The sequence below is a fragment of the Mus musculus genome, chromosome 1 (genome assembly GCF_000001635.26).
Source record: "Mus musculus strain C57BL/6J chromosome 1, GRCm38.p6 C57BL/6J".
NCBI classification, from domain to species: domain Eukaryota; kingdom Metazoa; phylum Chordata; class Mammalia; order Rodentia; family Muridae; genus Mus; species Mus musculus.
Window position 1 is genome coordinate 165,849,905 of NC_000067.6, and position 26,710 is coordinate 165,876,614.

The 26,710-nt window shown below is 46.4% G+C and overlaps 2 protein-coding genes across 19 annotated transcripts in view; one reads left to right on the top strand and one right to left on the bottom strand.

The window, feature by feature from the left end:
- Positions 1 to 21,249, top strand: part of Cd247 (CD247 antigen) — a 91,202-nt gene extending 69,953 nt beyond the window's left edge. For 2 of the 8 annotated variants that reach the window (XM_011238745.3, XM_017313285.2), the window contains 7 exons: positions 5,262 to 5,365; positions 6,496 to 6,552; positions 7,512 to 7,592; positions 8,539 to 8,574; positions 9,315 to 9,371; positions 9,885 to 9,920; positions 11,100 to 12,165. In XM_011238745.3, the coding sequence (XP_011237047.1) occupies positions 5,262 to 5,365; positions 6,496 to 6,552; positions 7,512 to 7,592; positions 8,539 to 8,574; positions 9,315 to 9,371; positions 9,885 to 9,920; positions 11,100 to 11,165 (437 nt within the window). In that variant the 3' untranslated portion in view covers positions 11,166 to 12,165. Of the gene's footprint in view, positions 1 to 5,261; positions 5,366 to 6,495; positions 6,553 to 7,511; positions 7,593 to 8,538; positions 8,575 to 9,314; positions 9,372 to 9,884; positions 9,921 to 11,099; positions 12,209 to 16,750; positions 17,533 to 19,113 lie in introns of those variants that run through there. The other 6 variants (NR_103716.1, NM_001113393.2, XM_011238746.2 and 3 more) reach the window with 6 other exon arrangements.
- Positions 15,246 to 26,710, bottom strand: part of Pou2f1 (POU domain, class 2, transcription factor 1) — a 137,600-nt gene continuing 126,135 nt past the window's right edge. For 5 of the 11 annotated variants that reach the window (XM_030252286.1, XM_006496704.3, XM_030252287.1 and 2 more), the window contains one exon: positions 15,246 to 26,144. In XM_030252286.1, coding sequence (XP_030108146.1) covers positions 25,834 to 26,144 — 311 coding nt within the window. In that variant the 3' untranslated portion in view covers positions 15,246 to 25,833. The remainder of the gene's footprint in view (positions 26,145 to 26,710) is intronic. The other 6 variants (NM_198932.3, NM_011137.3, NM_001368808.1 and 3 more) reach the window with 2 other exon arrangements.

The window sequence follows — 26,710 nt, forward strand, 5'->3', positions numbered from 1 at the left end:
ATCTGACTTCATCTACACAATGCTCTTGAAAGCCAGCTTCCATCATTGTGTGTTGGAGAGTCTGCCCAGCTTCCGTCCCCAAACCTAGCATGAAGGGGAGAGAGTGCCTGTCCTCTACTTTCTGCTGCCTGCACCTACAGAGCCTCTGTGTGACAAGGACACACTGCTGGAGTCCTGCAGGGTTGGCACATGCCACTGTGCAGGGGTCCTCTCATGCACTTTGACCCCATTTGCTCTTCCGGCCCTGTGGTGTCAGTCTCACTAAGTCATTTTGGCAGGCAGAGGACTGAAGGCCAGAGTTAAGAGAGTTCTCAAACACTAAGCCAATGAGAATAGACTCCGACCTTGACTAATGAGCGTCTTCCTGCCTCAGAGGCCTGCGCTCTTCCCTCATGTCTCTTGGCTAGTGGTACACCCCAGTGAGGAAAACCAGAATGAACCAGCTGCTTTCCAGCACCCACTGAAAGGGAATAAACCAAGTGACGTATGTGGTCACACACGACTGAGACCAAGTATCCAAAGTAAGGGCTGTGCATTCATAGGTAGGTGGGTTTTCTGGAGCCTGCACTGAAGGTGAGGAGGTTCCCCAGACTGAGGGATGAGGAAGTGTCCAGAATCAGGCAGACACTCTAGCTTGGCCATTTGTTGGCAAGTGTTCCGGATGAAGTTGCTTCAGTTTATCAAGCTGTGTACTGGGCCCCATCAAAGCTTTCTACCTGCTTTCTGGACTCCTCTCAGAGTCGAACTCTATCAGAATCGGGGAGTCATTTTAACAGCAAAAGCTGTGGTCAGATGATTTGAGGGAGTGGAGCAGATGCCCAGCTTCTCAACTGGATCTGCTGGAAGAGTTAGGTGTGGAGACACAGCAGAGTGTGTCTGCAGCTTTGAGAGGATCCTGCTGATTAAGACCTAATCCCTGTGGTGGGAAGCAAGAGCCTGGCTGGGAGACACTGACAACAGGCTGCACGTCACTGGAGGGATGAGACTGTTAGCACTCCTGTCTCCTCAGGCTGCCCTTTCATGTGTCATGGCACCTGAACCAAGGCTCTTGTGAGGGTGACAATTCAGGGATGACTGTGCTCTCTCTTGCTAAGGACATTAGTCTTTGAACTGATGGGTACTCTGACAGATACTCCTTGAGCTATCACTAGCTGCCCTGGGGACCTCCACCGAGTCTATGCCAGGTGTCCCGCCACAAGGCAAAGACAACAGCTTTTTAGCCATGGGCTTAAAAGTGAAAAAGAAGTGCTCTGGCCAACCAGCATTATGAGAACAAATCAGGTCCCTCACCTGGTAAATCTAATTATCCGTGCTCCTCCATCACCAAGAGGATAAGTAATGTTACTTCCTCTATAAGGAGAGGAAATAGAGGCTAAAGATGGCCAGAGCCAGGAGCATTGCAGCCATGCCTTGGAGCAGAGCATGAATGTGCTTCTCAACCCGGCTGGGACATTTTCTCTTGTGCAGATGGTCTGGCTGCATAGCTATAGAAGGCCACATTTCTCTGTCCACGATCTGGGCTGTATCAGCTCTGTTGGATTCTGGATCTCCCCAGCCAGTACTGAAGTCCCCCTACCCAGGCCCTAGCCCACAGTGGTTAAGTCAACCTCTCCAGGGAGCTCGGGAGCCCATCCTAACAGGCAGGCAGGCAGGCAGGCAGGCAGGCAGGCTTACCGGTCTGGGGCCCTAGAACTGTTAATTGGCTATTGGGTTTTCTCTCATATGTTGGAGTTTTCCTGGGTGCTGGGATCTAAAGTACAGGTGGAGACCAAAGATAAAGTGACTTCCATTGTACAAGAAAGCAGTTGCCATAGCTGGCCCCTAGATACATCCTGGGAAGCGTCTGAGGGCTGTGCCGGGGATGAGCTGCGGCAGAGAGAGAGAGAGAGAGAGAGAGAGAGAGAGAGAGAGAGAGAGAGAGAGAGAGAGAGAGAGAGAAAGAGAGAGAGAGACGGCAGAGACAGAGATGGCAGAGACAGAGACAGCAGAGACAGACAGAGACGAGAGCAGGGTGTGCAAATGGCTCAGGGTAGGAGCCGGTCAGGTCTCTGCCTGCAAGTAGGAGGGGACAAGGAAGACACTGGGATCAGACCATACAATCACCACAAGTGACATCGTGAAGAGCTGCTGCTGGAATGGATGCCTGAACATCAGACACCATTGGCTTTATAGAAGATAGAAAACCTGCCACTTACAAGCCACCTGGCAAAGCATCCTTGTGATAGCCCTTAAGGCCGATATAAGCACTCCCAACATGTTCTTAGGAACAGAGGGCTTTAGGCCCAGAGAAGTGAGGTTACCCTCTAGGACCACACAGCTAGTAAACGGGAATGGGGAACCATGGAAGCCACCTGCCCCAAACTCAGCCTGTCTCCAGTTCTGCAGCTCTTGGCCCAGAGCCAGTGCCCAACAAATAGCTAATAAATTATGCGACTGACTTAGGTCCTGAGTTCTTGCATGGAATTTCCTGGGCTATCACTACATTCTTTAGGCCCACCTCTCAGTACACAGACTGTAGGGCTGAGGACAGGAACCATCCGTGCAAAGAGTTGGATTAATGCTCTATCCTTGCCAACCCCACACGTAGCACTTTTGTTGCTGGCCATAAAACTTGTGCTTCTCTTTACAGAGAAAGTGAGAAAACTTGTCCTGTTATTCATCTCTGGGGGATGGGTGTGTGTGTGTGTGTGTGTGTGTGTGTGTGTGCCCAACTCCCCGCCTGCCACCTACCGTGCTGACTCTGCACAACACAAAGAAATATTTCTTCTTATTTGTTCTAAATTTACTGTCCAGTATTTTTTCTGTTCTCATTTCACACGACAGGCAGCTGAGTGATTTTCTCCTGGCTTTCTCTATGAATTTCAACCACCCGGTAAATCGCCGCTGACATATCTCCAGCCCTAAAAGACAACAGCCACCCCAGCTTCTGTGGCCTTTACTGGAGGGCTGGCTTGCTTCTTAGATCATAGAATAGCCTGGGGCTGGAGCCTATCATCTTCCCATCCTTGAACCGTACCCTCCTCTCAACTGTAGGAAATTTAAGAAATGCCTGTCTCAGGCAGGCATGATGTTGGGGATGGGGTTGGAGACAAAAGGAAAAAGACGCAGCCACTGGCTTACATTCTGAGAAGGGAAGTCTGAATCCAGAGAACTCTGTAGGGATCTAGGCTTTGCAGTCGCCAGCATTCCCTGGCTTTCCCTGGAGGACTCAGGTTTCTGATTCCTGAAGGTGCTGGGCAGAGCAAGCAGAGGCACAGAGGAGGAGCCAGGCGAACAGAAAGTGGGTGTGGAGGGAATTAGAGAGCATACTAAGATTAAGGGGGCAGCGAGGATAAAGGAGGAAGTGTTGGGATATGGCTCAGTAGGTAAAGTGTTTGCCTGCCACGTGTGAAGCCCTGGGGTTGAGTCCCAGAATCACCAAGCACAGAGATGTACATCTGTAAATTCCCAGGACTCCAGATGTGGATGCAGGGCATTGCAAAGCCAAGGCTGTCCTTGGTGCTATAAGTTCAATGCCAGACTGGAACACATGAGACAGTTGAAGAAGGGACAGGGTGGTAGTGAGTTCTTTCCAGTCTGGCCTGGAAAGGCAGAGCATTTGTGGGGCTGCACTGAGTCCCACACTTTGAAGTGTCTTTGAGCGGGATTGAGTTGGTTTCTGAGCAGGGACCTGGGGCCAGGAGGGACCCTGGATGAGAGAGTTGGAGTTAAAAGCTGAGAACAGAGGGCTTTAGGGACATGGTGATGGGGGACAGTGAGTGAGATTTAAGTCAGCCTTCTATTGTATGTGGGAGCAGATGAGAGGTTTCTGGCATAGTCACTACCTGCCTGCTCTGTGTGCTTCTGGTGGCAATCTAGCGGGGCCTTAATGATTGCGCTCACAGCCATAAACACTGCACAGAACAGACACTGAAGACTTTCAACCTGTTTTGCAGAAGAGGCAGCTGGAAGGATACCTTGCCGGAACTTAACTGGCACCCATCTGCCTTACCCACTGTTGGCCAGCGCCCACCAGAGGGCGCCACTTGCTACTGGCGTTAGGCTGGAAAGCCTTAAAGACCACTCTGCTTGTGTGGTTCTCAGGCAGGGCCAGAGGGAGGGTTTTGTGATACTGGGCCAGTTCTCAGATCCACACTTACCCAATAGGAGGGAGTTCAGGATCAGTAATATGCTCAGTTTGCTTGCTTTGTGTGATCTTTCAAATAGGAAGGCTACCTTCTATCTAACTAACGTATTTCCTTTCCTCACTCCCCCTGCCCTTCTTATCTACTGAGAACCATACATGCTTTGAGTGTGATTCGATAAACATCAGAAAGGCAGGAGGGGTGACTCTGGAGTGAGGAGACTAAGTAGAAGAGGCTCTAAGCTGAAGCATGTAGTCTGCCTGGAACTTATGTAGCTCAGGCTGGCCTCGAACTCACAACCCTCTTGCCTGTTCAATGATGGGACTACTGATGTGCACCACGATACCTAGACTTCACTGATAATGACTAGGTATTGAGATGATTTTATCCAATTATCTAATTTCTGAGCCCTACATTTGTAACCTCTAGAGTCTCTCTCTCTCCGTATAAAGGCCTTAGTTACCTAGGTACATTTCTGAGGTTTAGAGTGTCATAGTTTATGCAAGAGCTCACTTACAGCGGGGCTTCCATGTCACCAGAGCAGAAGTTCTGTGCACAGCAGTTTCATTTTTTCCTAATACTCCCTCATTCTTCCCAGCCTCTGTGGTTACATCTGGTACATGTGGTTACATTGTATGCATATAGGTGCACTCCTTACATCTGGTACATTGGTTACATTGTATGCATAGGTGCACTCCTTACATCTGGTACATGTGGTTACATTGTATGCATAGGTGCACTCGTTACATCTGGTACAAGTGGTTACATTGTATGCATATAGGTGCACTCCTTACATCTGGTACATGTGGTTACATTGTATGCATTGGTTCACTCATTACATCTGGTACATGTGGTTACATTGTATGCATTGGTGCACTCGTTACATCTGGTACATGTGGTTACATTGTATGCATAGGTGCACTCTTTACATCTGGTACATGTGGTTACATTGGCCATTGCAGGCTGGGTTTCTTCAGACTCAGTGAGAGAGGTTGTAGGTTGTGGTCTGTGTGAAGTATGAGGACTGGACCTAGTGCCCGTGACATGACTACAATCTGTCACAGAATTGACCTGGGGTAGGTGGGATGTGTTCTTGCCAGATCCAGCATGCCTAACCAATTTTCTCTCTTGGCACAGAGGCACAGAGCTTTGGTCTGCTGGATCCCAAACTCTGCTACTTGCTAGATGGAATCCTCTTCATCTACGGAGTCATCATCACAGCCCTGTACCTGAGAGCAAAAGTGGGTTCCCCTGGGCTCTTGAGGGAGGGTATAGGTTCCTCCACTGGGAGGATGTGAGGTGGGGATTTGGCACTGGAGAGTCTCAGGCCTGTGCTCTGCTTGGTGTCCATGGGCAAGGCAGGATACAACCAAGCGTGCACAGCCGGTGAGCAGAGAAGGCGGGGTATCCATCTGTGGCAGACAGAGCAGCTCAATGATCCAAGTGCTATGTGTATTACTGAAGATCGGTACCAGTGCCTGGATGTGGCTTCTGCTGGGAAACAGATGGCTTATACTGAACAGTTTAGGACAAGAAAGTGAAAGACAGACAAGACAGCCTCTTCTTAGGGCCTGCGGTTGAGCTGTAATGGAGGCCATACAGCTTTTCTCTCCAACTCTTGATTTTCCCATCCTGGAAATAAGAATGGTGGACAGAGCATCAGGCATCACCTGGTGCCTGAAGCCGTGGGTTTGTGGAAAGGACACACCTGGGAAGGTAGAAATCTCATCTTCCCAGGGCAGTAGAACCCATTTCCTTTCAGGCATAAGATTTCATTTGAGGAAGTCTTACTTTATGATTTTTTTTTAAATTTGGAAACTACACTTAGCACCAACTCTGGAAAATCCTGCAGTTCCTCTCAGCTTAGGTAACATGTGTGGTTATAGCGACTCGGGGCACACAGTCAGGACAGTAAGCAAGCAAGGTGCTTCCCACTCAGGAAACAGCTGGGTGAGTAATGATGCCCATGTGCCAACTTAGTAGGAAGCTTTTTGTAGGCACTGTCTACCCTCAGGGTTCCTGGAGGAAGGGGAACAGGAGGGGTTTCCTGGATTCCGGCAGGCACAGACGGAGAGCCTGGAACCCCTGCACACAGGGTGTGTGGGGGTGTGTGGGGGGGGCAAGGCCTTTACTTGGGATGATTAACTTCTCTGAAGACTAAAGCTGTAAGCACTTTAGTCAGGTCGCAGGCAGGAGAAAGGACAACTGAGTTCAGAAAGAAGCGGCTACACTTTGGGCTAGCCACAGGGAGCCAACAAGGGAGTTTGTTGTCATCGGGCATGGAGGGGCTGACACGCAGCTCTGCACTATAGCCAGTCCGATGGCCCCTTGGAGGTGGTGCTGAGCTCTGATTCTCTCTGCTCTGTTGCAGTTCAGCAGGAGTGCAGAGACTGCTGCCAACCTGCAGGACCCCAACCAGCTCTACAATGTAAGTTCCCCCTTCTGCAGACCTTCTTGGAAAGCCTTGTCCTAGGACCTAGGGAAACTTCAAGGTCAGGTTAAGCTGTAGGTCTGGTCCAAAGCTATTGGCCTGGTGGCTGGGTGGCAAGCCTTTGAGCCTCAGGTTTCTAATCCTGACTGGAGCGGAATCCTGCTTGCCCCTCAGTGCTGCTATGAGGACGAGGAGCTTTAAGAATGAGATGCATGGCATGGCCCTGCCTCAGGAGAACTTTCAGTCACTAGCAATTTTGCAAAGGCAAGAGGCCACAGCACAGAGGGAAGGGTCCCACAGAAACGCAGTGGGGCTCTGGTCTGTGAGATTCCCCTCTAGGTGCCTCCATTTCGCATGCTAATGAAAGTGTATCATTAACCCTATTAGATCAGCACATGGTGACTTGGGGGTTCCCACCATGTGCCAGCAAGGTAGCAGGTGTTTTCTGAGGCGCTAGCTTGAAGATGAAGCAGTTCCCACCACCTTTCTTGCCTTGATCCATGCTTTAACTGGAGAGATAGTGAAGGGTGCTTGGTGTTCTTGCAGAGGACGCAGCCTTGCCCCCAGCCTTGCACCTACTGGCTCACAAATATCTGTAACTCAAGCCCAGGGGATCTGATGCCTCTTCTGCAGGCATGTGGTGCACAGGCATACATCAGGCACACACACATACACATAACACACATAAAATGTAAAAATTACATTTGCTTTTTATTGTGCTTTGTGTGTGTGTATGTGTACCGTGATGCACACATAAAGGTCAGAGGACTTCTCTTTTGCCATGTGGGCCCTGGGGATTGAACTCAGATCTTTAGGCAGAGGCCAGTGCCTTCCCCACCCACATACCTCACTTCCCCTATGCTGCTTTGTTTCTTTTTGAGCCACCGGGTGGGAAACCAACTCCAGTTTTGGTCAATGTGACCCCATTCTCCTCAAGGTCCTGTTTCCTCTTCTAGGAGCTCAATCTAGGGCGAAGAGAGGAATATGACGTCTTGGAGAAGAAGCGGGCTCGGGATCCAGAGATGGGAGGCAAACAGGTAGGGCGCTCCTCCGCTTCTGAGTGTGTGGGCTTCGAGGCTATAGCAGCAGGTGGGCATTGGACTCTGGCCTGGGACAAGAGGATGACAGACACTTGCTGTTGTGCCTTCCCTTTCTTCTTGGTTCCATTCTGCGTCAGAAGGAACCTCAGTACTCAGATCGTCCTTGCCTTCACGTCCATCTCCCCTCTACTGCGCCTTAGCCAACACGATGTCAAGATACACACAGGAAGGGCTAAGCCTGTGGAGAAGGCATTCTGGATTCTGAATACCCCTCTAGAACATGGCCACATCAGGCTCCAGGGGCCTGTGCCCTGTAGGGAGGGGAAGGGATGGGGGACTCCTCCGATGCACGAGAGGCCTCTTAATAGCAGGACTCAGGACAAAAATCCCAGTGTAAGGTCAGTGCTACTCAAAGCTACCCAGTGTCCTCAATGCTTCTGGTCAGACATGCCCACTTGGCCCTGACCTCTTAGTCCTAGGTGTTGCTAGAGGGCATGGCAAGAAATAAAATTCCTCATTCCTATTTCAGTCTCCAGCCTCAGCTCTTCTCCACGGGACCCGGAGGGTATGGGGAAGGGCAAAGAGTGGCCACAGAAACACAGAAACACTGAAGAGCACTGACTGGCTGCCTCTGAATGAGGTGACCCAGCCCGTGTCTCTGTTTATGGTGCGTGTGAGGGCGTGAGAGAGCAAGGGGGCTGAGAGATCACCAGCAGCCTAAGACATGTCCAGGTGGGAGTATGAAGTGTGGTAGGTATGCATTGTAGAGTCCCTGCCCAGAGGTGTGTGGGACGGACCAAGGGCGACCTGAGCAAGGCTTGGGCAATATGGAGATTGATAGCTGAGCCATAGGGCAGGGGGTAGCAGGCCAGGCAGCATGAGGTCATTACACTTGCCAGCCTGGATTCTCTCAAGCTCATCTCTGCGCCTTTCTATTCCCCAGCAGAGGAGGAGGAACCCCCAGGAAGGCGTATACAATGTAAGTATGGGAGAGTTCACCATTCACCCTAGACAGATGGAAGAGGGCTGGCAGAGGTGCTTTCTGTCCAGGCTAGTCCATGCCTTCCCTGGGTGGCCATGTGCCACCTGCTGGTAGCTTTAGAACATCCTCTTATGCTGGGCAGGGTCACAGCACCTCATTTCCTCTGCCTTTTTCTTGCTGTTCTGTGGGCCCTGAGCCTGTGCTTGGGGAACTGGGCAGAAGCTGCAGGCTACGCTGGGTAGGAGTGTGGAGCCGGCTTGTCTTGAGAGGACGCTCATCCCGAGGGCTGGAGTATTCTGAACACTTTCTCTCATTGTAAAGTTCACCCCCACCACAGTGGTGTGAAACTAGTTTCAGACCACCAAGGTGCTCCTTGCCGCTGTTGGTATAGCACTGCGATTGGCTGATCCACAGCCTGTGGTATCAGCTATGAAGAGATGGCTTGTTCAAATAAATGACTCTTTGCTCCCCCTGAGCCCTTATATTGTCCAATCTCCCTGTCTTGGTTTACAGTTCTAAATCCCATTTTCCTGCATCTAATGTGAATCGCTCAATGTATAGATCCGGTAGATCAGGGAAGATTTCAAAGTCAGGGTTGTGGGCAGCAATGTTTGTATGCCTAAGGCGTGGAGCCCTGGCAACTGGAGCCTGGCAGCCTGGGCACCCGGAGGCTTCTGAGGGAATGCTCTCTCTGTGTTGGTTAAGAAGAGAATGTGTCACCTCTTCTCTTCCTGTAGGCACTGCAGAAAGACAAGATGGCAGAAGCCTACAGTGAGATCGGCACAAAAGGCGAGGTGAGCGCTGCTCTTCCTTGAAGCCCTAGGCAGGCAGGTTCCTTCTGGTACGAAGTCTTCCTTTCCCATCCATTCCTCCTTCAACTAAGACAAGCCCATGTGACGGCAGCCATGAGCATAGGTACTGCCGGACAGTACATGGGACTAAGGATGGACTGAGGTGTCAGGTCTCAAAGGCAAACCTAGAGCCTGTGCTAAGCCCTGCTGGAAGCGGATCGAACCTTTTCAAGTAGTGTCGCTGTTTATATAGTACTGTTGTGTGCTTACTGCGTGCTGACATGGGGTCCCGGGGGGGGGGGGAATGAAAGTGTATGGCCCCTTGTTTATTGATGATTTTGTAAGAACTTGAAAATATCTAGGCTAGAGCATTGAGTTCTGAGTATGGGGCCCTGGGCAATGCTCTACCAGGGAGAGGGGTTGCTGGTTAGGAAGCCGTCCCTTCTGATCCCTTGAGTAGGGGCAGTTGAGCAAGGGTGCTACAACTGACTCTCTTCCTCTCTAATCTCCTTTCAGAGGCGGAGAGGCAAGGGGCACGATGGCCTTTACCAGGTGAGAGTGGCCGGCGCCCACCCTGGGCGGCACAAAAGGGGTAGAGCTGAAGCTACTGTAGTCTGCTGGTGGCACAGGCCTTTGTCAACAGACAGGACACGCAAGCCCAGGGCACACAAGTGGACTGGAGGTCACTCCACGGCCACTATGGCTCTACAGCTTGGTTGGGACTCAGCTGTGGAAGCGACACATCATTTGTATATAGCAGACAAAAGCAGCTATCTAGGGAGGTGGGAAGGGAGCCCCAAGAGGTGCAGGCAAGAAACGTAAAGGATTCTCTACAGCTGACTGTTTCCTTTGCCTCCTGGGCTAGCTTAGTTCTGCTCCCCCCTCCCCAATTGCAAGACTAAGAGTGGGCAGAAAGGCTGGGCAGTGGTGGTCCATGCCTTTAATCCCAGCACTTGGGAGGCAGAGACAGGCGGATTTCTGAGTTCGAGGCTAGCCTGGTCTACAGAGTGAGTTCCAGGACAGCCAGGGCTATACAGAGAAACCCTGTCTCGAAAAACAAACAAACAAACAAACAAAAAGTGGGCAGAAAGATTGAATAAAAAAAAAAAAGACATCAAAAGGACCTTTCAAAAGGAAAACATTGTAATCAGGTGCCTGGTTTATGTAATTTATGCAAACAACGTGCAGAGACCCTACTTTCCTAAAAAGGGCTCCCTAGTGACTTCATATTTCCTGTTGCTGGGATAGGGAGGAAGAGGCTGTCCAGCCAGACTGGGGCCAGCTTTGCCTGAATATACATTCCACAGTGGCCAGAGCCCGGAAGCTCCCGGAGAAGGACTGAGTTAAAGAGGGACCACTTTCCCTGTGACTAGTCCAGACTCTCTGTGGGTCCAGGTAGCACATTGTCTGGCACCTCCTGGGTCCCAGCTCAGTGTGTGACATGGGGAAGCCACCTTCCTCTTTGGTCAGATGGGAATCTGATGGGCCCTGTGTGCTGCAGGGCACGGTGTCTGAGTTGAGAAAAGTAGAGAATCAAGCTGGGAAAAGACTTGCTTGAGTCATTTGTAGCAGGACAAAGAACCAATCTTTCTGTCAGCATTCTCAGGCAAGATTCCCACCTGGGACGTGAAGGGATCCTCTTGGGCTCCTGAAGGGACCGTGGATGAGCTACAGAGAGTAAGCTTGTACCTGTGAGCTCCTGTTCACCCTTCTGTCACTTGCTTTCACCAGGGTCTCAGCACTGCCACCAAGGACACCTATGATGCCCTGCATATGCAGACCCTGGCCCCTCGCTAACAGCCAGGGCATTTCTCCCTCACGGGCTTCACCTGCTGATGTCACTTGTGAAGGACAGAGGACAAAGCCCCCCTCAGTTTATTCATTTCCCAGCCACCATTTCATGACGAGGATGGTTCTCTCACTTGCCACATTTGTCTTCTTCAGTTCCAGAGCACTGAACACAGAACGTCATCCCTGGACTCTCTAAAGGGAGAGCCACCCTTGCTCTTCCACCCCAGCCCTGCTCTTGGGTCTTCTGGCAGGCTCCTCTCCTTGCAGAGCCCAGCCCTAGCTAGGAGTTGGGGGTGGAGGGTGGGGCACTAACACACTCCCTCCTGCAGCTAGCTGAGTTCAGTTTGCTTTGTAAAGTCCCCAGAGAAGCCCTAGGTACTGTGTGTATTGTTCTATGGGTATTGACTCGCTCCGCTCCTGCTGTAAATTTGGCTTCTGTTGTCACACTTTGCAGTGTTGAGGTAACATGTAATTAGGCCACATTGTGAAAGGCAGAGAGGCAGGTACAAGGGAGTCCAGGTAAATGCCAGCCAGAGGTGGCTCAAAGAAGGGAAGCAACACACAAGGAAGGTTCCTAGCCACAGGGGAACAGTAACAAGGGGCCTCTTTCCATCAAGAGTACTTTCCACATCTCCCAGCCTTTGTGCCAGGCACTCCAGGAACGGTAAGATGTCTTACCTTCATGAAGACCATGCTTTTAAGAGTGCAAATAACTTGTGTACAAACTGACACAGAAAATAGGATGGGCCATTACCGCCAACGACAAGGGAGCAAGAGAAAAGGGAGCAAGTCCTGCCTTCTTCCAGGAACTCGGTTCATCCCTGTCAGGTGGCAGGAAGACCCAGACCACCCAGGTCTGCAACGTTCCCAGTGACAATCAGTGGCCGGCAAGGTCATTGTGTCATTAAAGTGCCTGTACCCATGGATGGGGAACCCTCTGATCGCCTGGGTTTTTTAATTTATACCAGCTTGCTATTTTGCATAATAAACACTTTGCTAAAAATGATCTTTGAAGCCTTATTTCAGTGGTGAAGCCTGGGGTAGCAATGCAGACAGGACCGCAGAAGGCAGCCTCTGCAGAAAGTGATGTTAGATTCAGTTAGGAACGGGCAGGGGGCAGGGGTACCCATGCATGAAGCCATCCTGAAGGTTCTCTTTAACGCATGGGGTAGTGCCTATTGTTGGATGCTGGCACGAGGCTGGCTTTGGGCCATCACACAGGGAAATGCTCAGTGAAAGAATAGGGACCTGGCCTGGCCTTAGGATTGAACCGGAAGAGGATGGTGGAAAGGCGTCCTGAGGCGAACTTCACTTTGAGTGCAGGAGAACTTGGCAGTAATACTGAGCAGAGCATTTAGGTGTGCCTGGCAGCTGCCATGGCCCTCACACAGGGGTGGGGAGTGGACAGCAGTATTAGATCAGCTTCCTTCATCAAAGGTGACCTTTACCTTAGTAGTGCCTTCTCTAAGTAGAGCATCTCTACTTAAGAGTTCCCAGTTCATCAAGCCCAATTAATGATGGACAAAAGAATAAAATTTGTACATTGGCTTTATAAACAGAAATCCAAGGCTGTTTATTAAAAGGCCCTGAAAATTAGCGATCCCAACACCAATATTAACAGCATAAATAGAAAGGGCTTCTATGTACACATTCCTGGCAGGGGCAGTTCACTCACTTTTAAGCCTGAAGTTGGGGTCTTTAGGCAGAATGCACCTAACATCCAGGCCTGTTCTAGGCCTCATTTCAAGATCAGCTAAGTAGATGTGGCTGGAAAATAAAAATCTGACCCAGTTCTGTTACGAATATTCTCTTAGGCAAAGGGAAGGGCTGGCAGCGAGCTGCAATGTAACTACGGAGAAAGCAAGCATTGGGAGAAACTGAGCAGATGTGGTCACAGAATCAGACCCGGGGAACCAGAGTTCCTGGGGAGGGGGCGGTGCTCGAGATTCAAGGTGACACTGGCAAGCCTGGACTCCTGCCTTGCCTGAGGCCTCGCAGTGACCTCTTTCCTAACATGATCAGTCTTTCATTCTAGATACTACTAGCTGTAAGATATGGAGTACTATCACTTGTTTCAGAGGGTTTCACACATGTTAAACATAAATGGTTTTATTTCATGGTTACACATGTAAAGACATGTTTAAAAAAAAAAAGGCTGGAGAGATAGCTCAGTGGTTGAGTGCATGTTGCTCTTGCAGAGAGCCCAGGTCTTTGGAATGAGAGAAGGCTCTTTACAGAGAGACTCTTTACCAATCCTGTGGGGACCTCTGCTTCCTATGAGGCCTGAGAAGCAGCTAGAATAGAGCTACTTTCTAAAAGGAGGCCAGGAGGCCAGTCTTACCTCTTCAGAGGGATAACACTACTTTCTAAAAGGAGGCCAGGAGGCCAGTCTTACCTCTTCAGAGGGATAACACTACTTTCTAAAAGGAGGCCAGGAGGCCAGTCTTACCTCTTCAGAGGGATAACACTACTTTCTAAAAGGAGGCCAGGAGGCCAGTCTTACCTCTTCAGAGGGATAACACTACTTTCTAAAAGGAGGCCAGGAGGCCAGTCTTACCTCTTCAGAGGGATAACACTACTTTCTAAAAGGAGGCCAGGAGGCCAGTCTTACCTCTTCAGAGGGATAACACTACTTTCTAAAAGGAGGCCAGGAGGCCAGTCTTACCTCTTCAGAGGGATAACACTACTTTCTAAAAGGAGGCCAGGAGGCCAGTCTTACCTCTTCAGAGGGATAACACTACTTTCTAAAAGGAGGCCAGGAGGCCAGTCTTACCTCTTCAGAGGGATAACACTACTTTCTAAAAGGAGGCCAGGAGGCCAGTCTTACCTCTTCAGAGGGATAACACTACTTTCTAAAAGGAGGCCAGGAGGCCAGTCTTACCTCTTCAGAGGGATAACACTACTTTCTAAAAGGAGGCCAGGAGGGCCAGTCTTACCTCTTCAGAGGGATAACACTACTTTCTAAAAGGAGGCCAGGAGGCCAGTCTTACCTCTTCAGAGGGATAACACTACTTTCTAAAAGGAGGCCAGGAGGCCAGTCTTACCTCTTCAGAGGGATAACACTACTTTCTAAAAGGAGGCCAGGAGGCCAGTCTTACCTCTTCAGAGGGATAACACTACTTTCTAAAAGGAGGCCAGGAGGCCAGTCTTACCTCTTCAGAGGGATAACACTACTTTCTAAAAGGAGGCCAGGAGGCCAGTCTTACCTCTTCAGAGGGATAACATGCGTTTGCTTACTAGAGTCATTCTTACGAAAGAAGGTGTCGTTATCTTTACCAAAGAGAATGTTAAAACTTTTGACGTTACTTAAAAAAATAACTCTACAGACTTACATGTAAGACATAAATATTAGAAGGGAAAGGAAAAATTTCATTTAACTTATGAGCAGAAGGGAGAGCCCATAGGTCTTTTTGCTTTGACACTTTGTCATTTTGAGATGGGCTTTTGTTAGCACATGCCTGTCAGAGGCACTTCCCAAAGCTCTTCAAAAGCTTATGACTTCTCTCTGTGGGAAATTCTAGGATTCTACTTTCCTTATGACATCAGAGCACCAGATGTTGAACTGTCTAGAAGGCAGGAGCTTAGTTATGTACACGGCAGGACCAAGGGCCCATCTGAGATGTGCCACCTTCAGAGGATCCTCTCCCACCACTCCACCACTCTTGGTTCAGGGCCTGGTAAGAAATGCTGGAGGTTCTTGGGCCTGTCAGACAAACAACTGAGCCTGGAGAGTCAAGTTCAATCCCAGCAGAGACAGACAGACAGACAGACAGACAGACAGACACACATACACACTGCAGGATCAGTCAAGGGCCTTTGTGTTTGACCATACAAAGCAGTCAGCTCTGAAGGAGACTATTGCTACTCAACTCAGGGTTCCACTAAATCCAGTGGCGGGTCTAGAGAAGGGAAACACAGTGGCCACCGCTCACTAAGGAAGCCAGGAGAGGTGCTTGCTCAGACTCCGAGATTCCCAGGGAGAACCGTGGGGAGAAATGTTTCGGAGGCCTGTGTAAATATCCGTGCAAATGCTTGTGGAGAGCACCAGAACGCCCAGGCAGTGACCTCACAGAGACACAGACAATGTGAAAACACTTGGAAAATGGTTTAATGTTTTACAACAGAAATGGGAACTGTACAGTTACAGTAAGTTTAATATATATAAAAAATTACAGCAGACAAATGCATCTACATAAAACCCAGCATTTCACTCTGATTCACTGGCGCCCACACAATCTCTCCCAAGCCCCGCCCTCTGGTGATCCCCGGAGGGGCTCACAAAAAGGGCACTTTTTTTTTTAAAGAGACAGCACCTCTCACAGTCACCACTTCCCCAGGCCTCAGGAGCTATCTGCTATGCCCAGTTAGTAGAAGTGTTTGGGTTTCAGGTTTTCCAAATCAAGAAAAACACATTTCCCATGGGCACAGATAACAGGGCCAGTGCTCCGAGCTATCAGCTGAATCTTATAAAATATCCCCATTGAAGGGGAAATGGCTACAGACGTTCTGGGGCAGTGAGGCTACACAATAGCCACCCAGACTGCAAATTCATCTTAAGGAGAAATGTCAGAGGACACCCAATAAACTACCCAGGAACGGCTGCTGCTGCTGCCTCATTAAAGCTGCTGGGCAACTCCGGAAAGAATCATGTACATCATGTTGTAAGTTTCCACAAAGAAGAACTCAAAACTCACATTTTAAAATACATAAAATAACATATTTTGGGAGGCCAAGGTGCCAGTTCCCTTGTGTTCCTCCCTTGACAACAGTGGAAAAACACCCCTGAATCAATAGTAATTAAAAAAGTAGGAAAAAACAAGTGGGGAAGTTAAGATATTTAAAGACAGAAGCAAACATCTTTAGAAAACACAATCACCGTCTCTTTAAAACCAGATCCCAGCTGGGCAGTCATCAGTGCCTCCAGACACTCCGTGGACACTGGTAGAGATTGTTATTTAATAGTATGTACACTCAGAACCTCTCACTTTTATATGAACACCTAGGCAGTGAAAACTGTTATGTTAATACATACAGACACACCCAAAACATACAAAAATACTATTATTTCAAACTACCAAGAATAGGACAGCGCAGTTATTTCATGCGATGACTTTAAGAGCATTACACTGAAACAAACAAGAAGTTAAACGACATTTTTTTTAATATCCTGGAAATATACCAAAATATACATCTAAGCTTTGGAATTACTGAGGTTAGACTAATGCAAGTGCCGGATAATCGTACTTAGTACACAAGTCTAAGGTTCTGCAGGAAAGAAATTGTCTTTGGTATCTGCATCAGGCTAGTATTATTAACATTTGGATTTTGCTTTGGGATAGAGCTTGTATGACCCTAGAACCAAAACCCCCCTCCCCCAATCAACTGAGATTAAAAAGATCCATGTAAAAATTTCCTTCATTTGCAACCCGCAACCCACCCACCCCCAAGTTAAAAAGTCACAGGCGTCTACCTAGCACAAAGGTTATGAAATACAATGCATAGTTGCACAGTGGTGCTGCAAAAGGAAACAAAACTAGAAACAAGATTAAAAAAAAGTTTGACAATTGTTCTGCATGTTTCCTCACAAACAGGACAGCCACTTCCAAGCAGTGCAGTTCGGGAACAGAAGAGAGAGAGAAGGTTCAGAACTCACAAGGACCCTTGGGTTAAGAGCCCGCCCCAAAGGTGAAAGCACCCAGCAGAGTAGCCAATCCTGTGCCAGCGTCTTCAGCATCCCCACTCTGTGGAGTCCATGGCCACCCAGTAGCAGCTCCCAGCTCTAAGGCCCTGTGCTCAGCTCTGGTGATGACCCTGGCTGCTGTCACATGAGTTGTGGTGAGGATGGGACTTTTGAAAAATCTGATGTTCCAATTTCTTTCATGCATGCTCTACTCAGAAGTGAGCAAGGGCCAAAACTCCTGGGCATGCATCTGAATGAATCTCTCAACTTAGAAAAGACTTGCCTGCCCCTCTGAGCTGGCCAGGTGTCCCCACCTACCCTTTGGCATGCCTCCAAGTGCCAGGACGCCACAGACTGCATTGGGGCCGAAGACTTCCCTTTTCTTTGGTTTTTTTGTTTGTTTTGAGTTTATACAATCATTAAGAAATCTTTGGTTTTGGCTGGAAATGGAAAAACAAAACAAATCAAAGAAACCACCCTCCCCTGGCTTATAGCAGCAGTATTATGACCTGACCTGGCTGAGCTTTCCCCCCCTCCAACTTTGGGGGTGGAAATTGCAAGTTAAGAACTACATTCAAAGAAAACGTTGAAAGGGCCGGAGAAGCAGCTTCCAGAAAGCCCGTCGGATATAAGATTGTCAAATAATAATAACTATTATTATAATATATTAATAATAAACTTAAATATTTGGAATTCTTTTTGGTCATGTCACACGGGAAACAAGTGAAATGTGTAGCTTAGGTCAGCTTAAATGAACCTTCGTGTCCTTTCTACCAAGTCCTGGCAATGAGCAGAGCCCCAAGGCTTCAGAAGGGAAAGGTCAGCCTTGAGACCACTTGGAAAAGCAAGGACAGAAGCTGCTGTCTATCCAGCACTTTGAAATACAGGGTGGATGGGGAGAGGAGAGCTGGCCATCCTTGAAGGCAAGGTGGTGGGGACATGGTAAAAAACCTGTGAGGACCCCTAGCAACAAAGACAAACAGGAGATTGCAATTTGCCCTCAGTTTCTAGTAGCTTAAAAGCAGAGACATTCAGAGGCTTTGGGGTGGGGTGGGGCGGGACAGTCCCACCCCAGGCGACAGGTCTTATGATGCTATAGGCCAGAGTTTAATGTTGCTGAGAAGAGGGAGGGCAGACTTGGCAACTCTGTAGGGTTGAGAGGAAGTTAAAGCGAGTTAGAGTTAGAAATGAGGTATACGACAGCTCCTGGACAGGTGGTGGGCAGAAACCCCCACTCTTACTCACCTAGCCTTCACTACCACAGAGGAGAGCAATGGCTGAGGGCCACTCTAGGGGCAGGACACTTCCCTCAGTGAGCCCTCCTGTGGACTGAGTAATGCACACATTCCCATGGAAGCAGAGGTAAGCAGTGGGAAGAAGTCTTCCTCTCACCATTTACCATCTATATTGTAGAAAGTCAATGTTGTAATATGGTCAGTCTTGTTGAACACACTACCCCCACTCCCACAGTTTGCAACTTTAAATCTAACCAGGCTAGCACTAACTAGTTCATGTCACTCTTACAAACAACACGTGCCTTCTGCAGACTCATGTAGGAATGGAACCCACCCAGCCTATCACAGTGCTCCTCAGAGACACTGTCACACCCGTGTGAGAACATTTTGTTTCCTCCTGTAGTTCTTAGACACTCTCTGGGATGGATGGGCATTGGCTGTCTACTTTTTCTCTAACAAGATCACATAAAGATCTCCCATGCAGATGCTGCACTGTTGGAACTGCACTGTCACCAGCTGCCTGCAGACCTTGGGATGTAGTGATCAATAGCATTGCCAATTTAGCAAAGAAGCTTCTAGCTGCTTTTGTGAGGTTGTGGCTGTTGCAGTGATGAACAACTTTGCAGCGGACCTCAGCTCCTCCCTCCTCCGGTACATTAGTTTGGAAAGTTTCTTAACTTTCTGACAGGGTTCTGGATTTGAACCAGGACGTGGCAAGGGTGGTAGAGCTCTGTGCAGCGTGGGCAGACTGAGGGATGCAGAAAGATCACAAACTGTTTCCCTCCCTGAACCTGGGAGCGTCCCTTTCACAGCTGAAATGGTGTTCACGACCCACACACTGCTTCTCACAGCATTTGTTTCCGTGCTCTTATCTTCAATATCCCTATACCATACAAACCTACCTAACGCTTAGAAAAAACCACACAGCACTAACACTACTTACATAATGTCAGAATGATAACAAGTAAAGCTTTCATGAAATTTAGCAACCTGATCATGGTTGTTGGTCTTTCCTCTCTCACTGTCTGTTTATCTAAAGCCTGCCGACATAAGAAGCCTCTTAGCCTCCCAGCAGCCGTATCCTAACACACTGTGCAGCAAAAACAGCTCTACAGGAGAGGAAGGAGATGTCATTCGGCTGTAGTCTGCTCTTCCTAACTAAATCCTGACTGGTACTCCAACAGGTTGGATGGCCTAGTTTTATTTGTATGAACTAGATAAAGGTAAGTAAAAGTTCTACTACTATTTTTTGCACTCCAAGTTTCTTTCTCAGTCAGAGTATCAGTGTTATGCTGAGCAAACTCTACCAATCTCAACCGAGCAGCAGGGAGGAACAAAACCAATCTCTTCCCAAAGCTAGAGTAACCAAAAAGACATCTTCCAAAAGTGAGGAAGGGGTGAGGCCGATGGGGAGAACAGAGACGAGACGAAGCTTTCCAACCTCAGTGTTTGCTCTATGGCCTTTGAGTGTCTGGAAAACTTGAGAAGCAATGGTTTAGCAGTTGTCTTTGGTATCAAAATCAAATCCCACTCAAGTTCTGTGAGATAAAAAATTAGTTCTTGAGATATAGTTTACATTAGAACTCAGGGAGCTAAGAAAGTCTGTCCCAGACAGAACAAGGGCAGAAAGGTTTTTAATTTTTTCCTAAACCAACATAATTTCTTATTCACATTTCCCAAAAGGAAGAACAACTCTTCTTCCATCTCATCACCCAGTCCTTAAATGCCCCACCTTAGTACAGGGTAGGGTTAGCTTTTGACTTGTGTTAGCTTTCAACTTCTTGGCTTGGTTTTCTTTTGTGTTTTGGTCTAGACAAAATTATCCTTGGTATAAGAAAAGGAAATAAAGTTTTAAAAATGTTGGGCTACTACTAGCACAGCAATCACTAACATGACAAAAGATGACTCATTTCATGTTAATTTTCCGAGCTCAAGATACATCACTCACCGCTCCATTCCTCGGGTTCACGTTCATATCTGTCTTTTCATCTGCACACCTGGACACGTGCACACTCTTCCTTTGCCTAAGCTTTAGCTATGCACAGAGGTAATGGATCGTCAGGAGAGCCTGGCAGGTCTTGGGGCAAGGGCATGACAGCCACAGACAGGGAGGGTTGTAACCTGTGCCTGGGCATCCTGAACCCACTGGACACCCCACACATCACCTGCATGGTTCTGCATACTGTGCTGCATATCAGATCACAGAGAGGCCTCAAACCCCCAACCCATTCATAGGGAATATCAAGTTTCCTTTGGCAAGACAGATATAAAGAAAAACAAATACACACAAGCAATATTTTCCTTCTAACATAATCAATTTCTCCTTTCTCCCAACCCAACCCTCCCTAACTCTATAAACAGGACCCCAAATACATACAGCATCAATCATGTTTAACAATCATAATAAACATTAGTTCAACTAAATACTACAGCTAGAATTATTTCCACTATTTATAAAGATTTTTTCTTATACTTATTTGGTTTTTCAGTCTAAAACCAGTTCTGTAACAATGCTAAGCTATGCTGAGGTATTTTATGAAGGTGCCAGAAGCTGTTCCCCATGAGCATTATTCTCACAGAATAAGGTACCACCACTCAAATGAATAAGAGAAGGAAAAGAGACAGAGAGATCCAGATCACTGAATCGACACGTGATATACTCAAGTTTACTGCTTCCAGCAAAGGCCAAGAGCAGAAGGGTCAAACTAAGGAATTGGTTCATGAAGAGAATGATGGTTGGAAGAAACCCAGTTCACAAATCCTACCATACACCGGGTATGAACTGGACGAATGCTGAGGAAGAGGTTTCCTGACCACCCTGCTAGAACCTTACACTTACTTTCCATTGGTGAATTAGAGGATGAGGCAAAGATTATTCCATCAACCTTTAATAATCAAAGGACCTTATTTCCGCCTTTTCTATTTATGCTTGTGTGTGCAATCCATGCAAACCTGTGGAACAGTGTTTTATTCTCAGAGGAATGGCAAAGAAGAATTGCTTTTCTTCTTCAAAATCAAAATATTAGGGAAGTCTTATTTTTACAAGTATCTGAAAATGACTTCAAAATAGTCATGGATCTCTTTATATGGACAATATAACATGGTAAATACTGTTCATATCCACAAATGAAAGTGAACTCATAACAGTTATAAATAAATTACTACATCAATTTCTGCCCACTTGTATAACTATGGGTTTCAGGTCTTTTAAGTATTTTCCTTACATTAGTACTGGTAGTCTTAAATGTTTACAGTTCTAATAGAGTTTGAGGAATAAGTACACTTTATGTTCATCAGCTTCAGAAGCCAACGTAAAGTTTCTGCTCAAGCTCTCTTGCTGAGCTGCTGAGGCCCTTCTTTCTGCCTCACCACATGCTCAGGTTATAGACTGGTCCGTGAGTTCCTCAGGGCCAGGGCCAACCCAGGCTGCCAGCAGGACACTGTCTCCTGCACACTAGGGCAGCATTTCTCCCCTCTTGGGGAAGAACAGAAAATAGATGTCTCTTTGTTTTGGTCAAGAAAGATTTGTGAGGATGACATGGCTTAAGAAGAACTTCAGACTAGGAACTATAGTATTTTTTCCTTACATAACATCCCTATATTTATAAATGTACCTGGCATTTCCAGCAAGTTAAATGTTAATAATGACTGAGCTGAACTGAAATATTGTCAAGCAAAAACCTGTGCTTCTGGATAGTGAAGAGATTATTTCCCCTATTTTTCAAATAATTGAAGAATAGATAATAGACACAATAATATTAGAGAGGTATAATTGTGCTTTTTCCCTAAAACAAATGGATGATGATATAGAACATGTTGGCAAGATGATCACACCTAAAACCTTTTCACTGATATCCCTTTAACAATTTCTAATAAAGCTTATGAGAATATAAACAGGCTGGTCCTCCACAAGCTGAAAGCCGGATTCCTTTGGTTCCATTTTGGAGTAACAAGTTACAGACACAGGACGGGGCTGACCTTTCTGACAACACATTAAGGAAGCAAATGGCTAGGAATAATGTTTCCTCATTTTATGGAGCTGCCTATAGGGCTTCAGAGACATTCAAGGTAACAGAGCACTTACTATTCCTACAACAGTAAGACTGCTCTTGTGAGAAACCTTATAGATTTTTCTGTTGTCATTTAGATTTACACAGGAAATAAATAAAGTTTATGCCAAACTGCATTGCTTAAACAGGATTAAACAATTACATTCACTACTCTCCAGGGAGGGCCCATTATCACAGGCAAATATAGTATCCCCTAAATGTATTTAGAATTAGTCTTTGGCTTACTATGTGTTAACTAAATTTAGGGATGAAATAAAGCAAGCATAAATATCAAGGGGAAGAAAAGGAGAATGAACTAACAGGTTTAACAACCTGTTTACTCAGGAACTGTAGAAACTCAACTGTATGTGTCTTTTAGTCAAATAACCTCTTTGGTTTCTACATTCTTTCATAAAAGGCAGCTGAACCTTTAAGTCTGAGTACTTTACCTTAGAAGACAGTTGTCAGTTTAAAAAGCATTTGAGATCATTAAAAAAAATGGTATCAAGTAAAAACTACCCAAGGGTTTGTGTATAGTAGGTTAACGACCATTTAGGGATGGTCACGGAAGGTATTTTAGCCTGAACACCCACCAGAAAACTTTAGTAGTGTTTCATGTATACATATGTATAAAGTACCTTTCATTTTACAATTTAATTTTAAACACATGAAAAAGGGTAGGAAAAAATTAAAGTTATCTTTATCTAAAGATCCTTTTCTTCTCAATACAGTATTTATGCTGGTTTTAAAGTCTATCCTCAAAAAATTAACTACATAAAAAGGCAGCAATCCTTTCTCAAACCCACTAGAGACTACAGAGGAAGGATTGACAAAAACATAAAACTTAGTATCATTTTTAAAATCAAAGTCTGTAGGGGACTCTTATTTGGGAAAAAGATCCTTTTAACCACGTATGACAAAACAGTCCCTCTGTCCTCCTTAGTCCCCGGGCCAGAGCCTCTTGGGACTCTCTACTTCCTTTGGTAGCAATTCTGGAAATTAATGCTATAACTGCTAATCTGTCTGGTAGGTAATCAGCATTTCTCTCCCTGAATTCTTCCTAACCTCCTCACTCCCAAGGGAGGGACTCTCTGCTAGGGCAGAAACAGTATTGACAGGCCTAAAACCACATGCAGACTAAGATTAGAGTGTTAAGTCAAGAGAAAACATTAAATTAACAAGAGAGAAAGGCTGGTGGGGAGGGGAGAAGTAGTAACTGGCACGCCATCCTATTTACACACTGACTTAAACAAACTAGCTAAAATCAAGGTAATGTCTGCCCAGAGGATATTACAATTTACCAACATAAAAGATAAAAACAAGCAGCAACTTTCACATAAAATTAATCAAGAAAAATGAGTAAGAATTGTCAGTAGCATCTATCTCCTCACTGTGTTTGAACTGCACATTATAACCATTAGTCCATTAGTACAGCAGCTTGCTAAGAATTGACTTTGGTTCAAGCTTAGTTTAAAAAACAAAACAAAACAAACAAAACACCCACACCATACAAAATAGGTGGATGAGCATCTGTGAGTTTCCCTGCTTGCAGTTCACTGATTTTTGGAGGGATTTTAGGAAAAGTTAAAGGTAAAAGAAATTATTCAGGGGTGAAAATTAAATACTCTGGGAAATAACCAAAAGGAACTAAAAAAAATTAAAGGGATCAAAATGTTTTTGACCTTTAATATTAGTATGACCTTCTCCCAACTGAGAAACAACAACAAAAAAGGTACACATCTGTGTCTGCTACTGCCTCGCTGAACTTTTTCTCTGCAGAGAAACAAATGCACAGTTTCCTGCGGCAAAGCAAAGCAATCAGAAGGAGAGTCACTCCCAGCTCAAAGTGCAGACCACCAGGAACTGAAGCAAGTGCCCTCAGACGCCAAATGGGAACCTTTAACTCCAGTAAGGGCAACTCAGAGCTTCACTGCAGTGATTCCGTCATTTGTAAAAATTCTGGTACAGATAGTATAATAATAGGATATTGACAAATGGGGGAATTTAGTCTCTAAATTGCCCTCATCCATCTTCATCCATTTTCACAAGTTCTTCCTTTTCAATGGGCTCATTTATGTAGTCTAGAAACACCCTGAAAGCAATTACAGGAGGAAATCACTTTTTACATCAAATAGGAGATGCATGTCGTCATCAGATCTACTTAGCAGGGGCCTAACCAACCAAGAGACACTTGAGGCTGAGAAGTTCTTGCTCAGCATCTCTCTGAAGTTCCACAGATCCCTTGCCCAGCCAGGAAAGGGCCTCTGTCAGTCAGGGGACTGAGGAGACTCTCAGGCTTGGAGAAACTTGTGACCCACTCAGTGGACAGGAAGTCTGTGACTCTCTAGAGAACGGTGGTACACTCGCTCAGGCTCTTCATACTGACCTCTCTGGGATACCTCGTTAGTAGAAAACAGTTCAACAGAATTGCTTTAGAAAACAAGGGAGAGAACTGTCGCACAACTTCAGTATGCCAATTCGATTCTGACCAAGTAAATAAAAGGAAGTTTGGATGAAAATTTTTCATAAAATGAAAAAACAAACAAGCAAACAAACAAACACTAACAGTAGGAGCATTTTTTTAAGAGATAAGAAATCAGGAGAGCCACCAAGTCAGGTGTCTGCAGTAGTCTTTGCTCTTCGGAACCAAACCCTGCCCTGCAACAGGCACAGCTGTTCCCATGGGAAGTAGAAGGAAGCGTCACTGTTGCACCACAGGGTCTGGGCCTCAGGCTGCTCAATGATTCGGGGTGAGTGAGAGCCACGGCTCAGCAGGAATTCCTTCCTACACACAAGTGCTCCAAAGGCACCGCCTGATGGGGAGGGGCGTGTGTAAGGCAGAAGTGTTTGCACACACTGCCTTCAGCTTCTGCACCAAGCCTCTTGCATAAGTGGCAAAAGAAAATCGTTTTCTAGCACCTCTGTAAGAGTCACCAAGGATAAGGAAACCAGCACGAACATTCCCAGGAGTTAAGGACCTAAGTCTCCCTTGATCCCAAACCCTCCCTCCCCACAGTGTGGGCGCTCACTGAAACAGGATCCAGGAGCAAGAGATAAACATGTTCAATATATATATATAGATATATATATATATATATATGTATAAACAAACAATATCAGAGATACAGTAATACAGGCCTGCCTAAATTGTACCAGTTAAGAAAGGAACCCCCAACACAATTGATATGATTATAAACACCTTGTTATGACTTAATGGTCTGTACAACAGACCTATAAAAATGATTTTTTTTTTAAAAGAAAAAAAAAAACCAAAAAAACCAAACCAAAACAATAACATAAAAGAAAGAAAGAAAAAGAAAAAGACCCCTTCCTCTCCTGGAACTGGTGACCCACCTTAGCTTGTCGTCATGACTGCTGGACATGGTAAGTAGGCCTTTCACTTAGTTTTGTCTGTCTGTTTTTGTTTCTTTTTTTTTTTTTTTCTTTTAAAATTTTTGGTTAGAAAGTTCTCCAATCCATGAAGCAATCCTGAAAAGACATTGTTTTATTATAAAATTAGGCAAATGCTGTCCTGTCTCCATTCTTTCCTTTTTCTGGTATGTGTAATTTTTTCTTCTCTCCATGTCTTCTTCCTCCTCACAACATGGTGGGAGGAAGCCAATGACAGGTGTCATTTTCTTAAGCAGCTGGTAGCCAGCCTATCACCCTGTAGTGAGGAAAGCCTGTGGCAACCCAGCTCTGCACTCAGCTCACTGTGCCTTGGAGGCAGCTGTGGTGGTGGAAGCAGGCCCACTGGCAGAGGCGACTGTGAACAGAGAGCTCTGGATGGACTCAGTTGAGGTGGAGGAGGCATGAAGGCTGGCTGTAGGTGCAGAGTTCCCTGTGGAGGCTGCAGCGGCAGAAACCAAGCTTACTGGGTTGCTGGTGAGCAGAGAGAGGTTCTGAGGGTTCAGGAACAGAGGTGCAGTCACGATGTTCGGGGCTCCTCCTGCATTGGCAAATACCAGGTTCCCAGTTGCATCCAGAGACGTTATTGGAAGAGAGCCACTAGAAGCAAGAGCTATAGACAAAGAGCCCAGAACAGGAAGAACATTAAATTTCATCCTGGAGAAGCCAGATAACACAGATAACACACCAGCTAACTCCTACTCAGTAGCAGAGTGTGCCTCTTTGCTGACTCTCCCCTCCACTGTGATGCTGTACTGACATCAGCTCAAGTTTATACGTCTGATGCAAAGAGTTGAAAGTCAACTTAATGATATGAGTAGGACAAATCAACAGGGAGGAATCATGAGAGTTGCAGACCAGTCAGTCATATTTCTATCTTTTAAGTGTCAAGTTTTTGACATTTACTTACAAGTATTTGTTAAATCCAATAATATTATCCTTTCAATGGAGTTTACTTAAAACTACCTCCATTCAAGAAGACTACTTTTAGTGATTGAAGAATTAAAAATATGTTTAGTTTTATCAACTCAACTGACATTATTTGACAAATTTGAGAATAAATTTCATATAAGATGAAAGCTATCTTTGAGAAGCCTTTAATCAAGAGAACATTCACACATCACCAAATAAAGAAAAGGGCATGATTTTAAAACGTTGTGTTTTACTTCTATAGGCCGA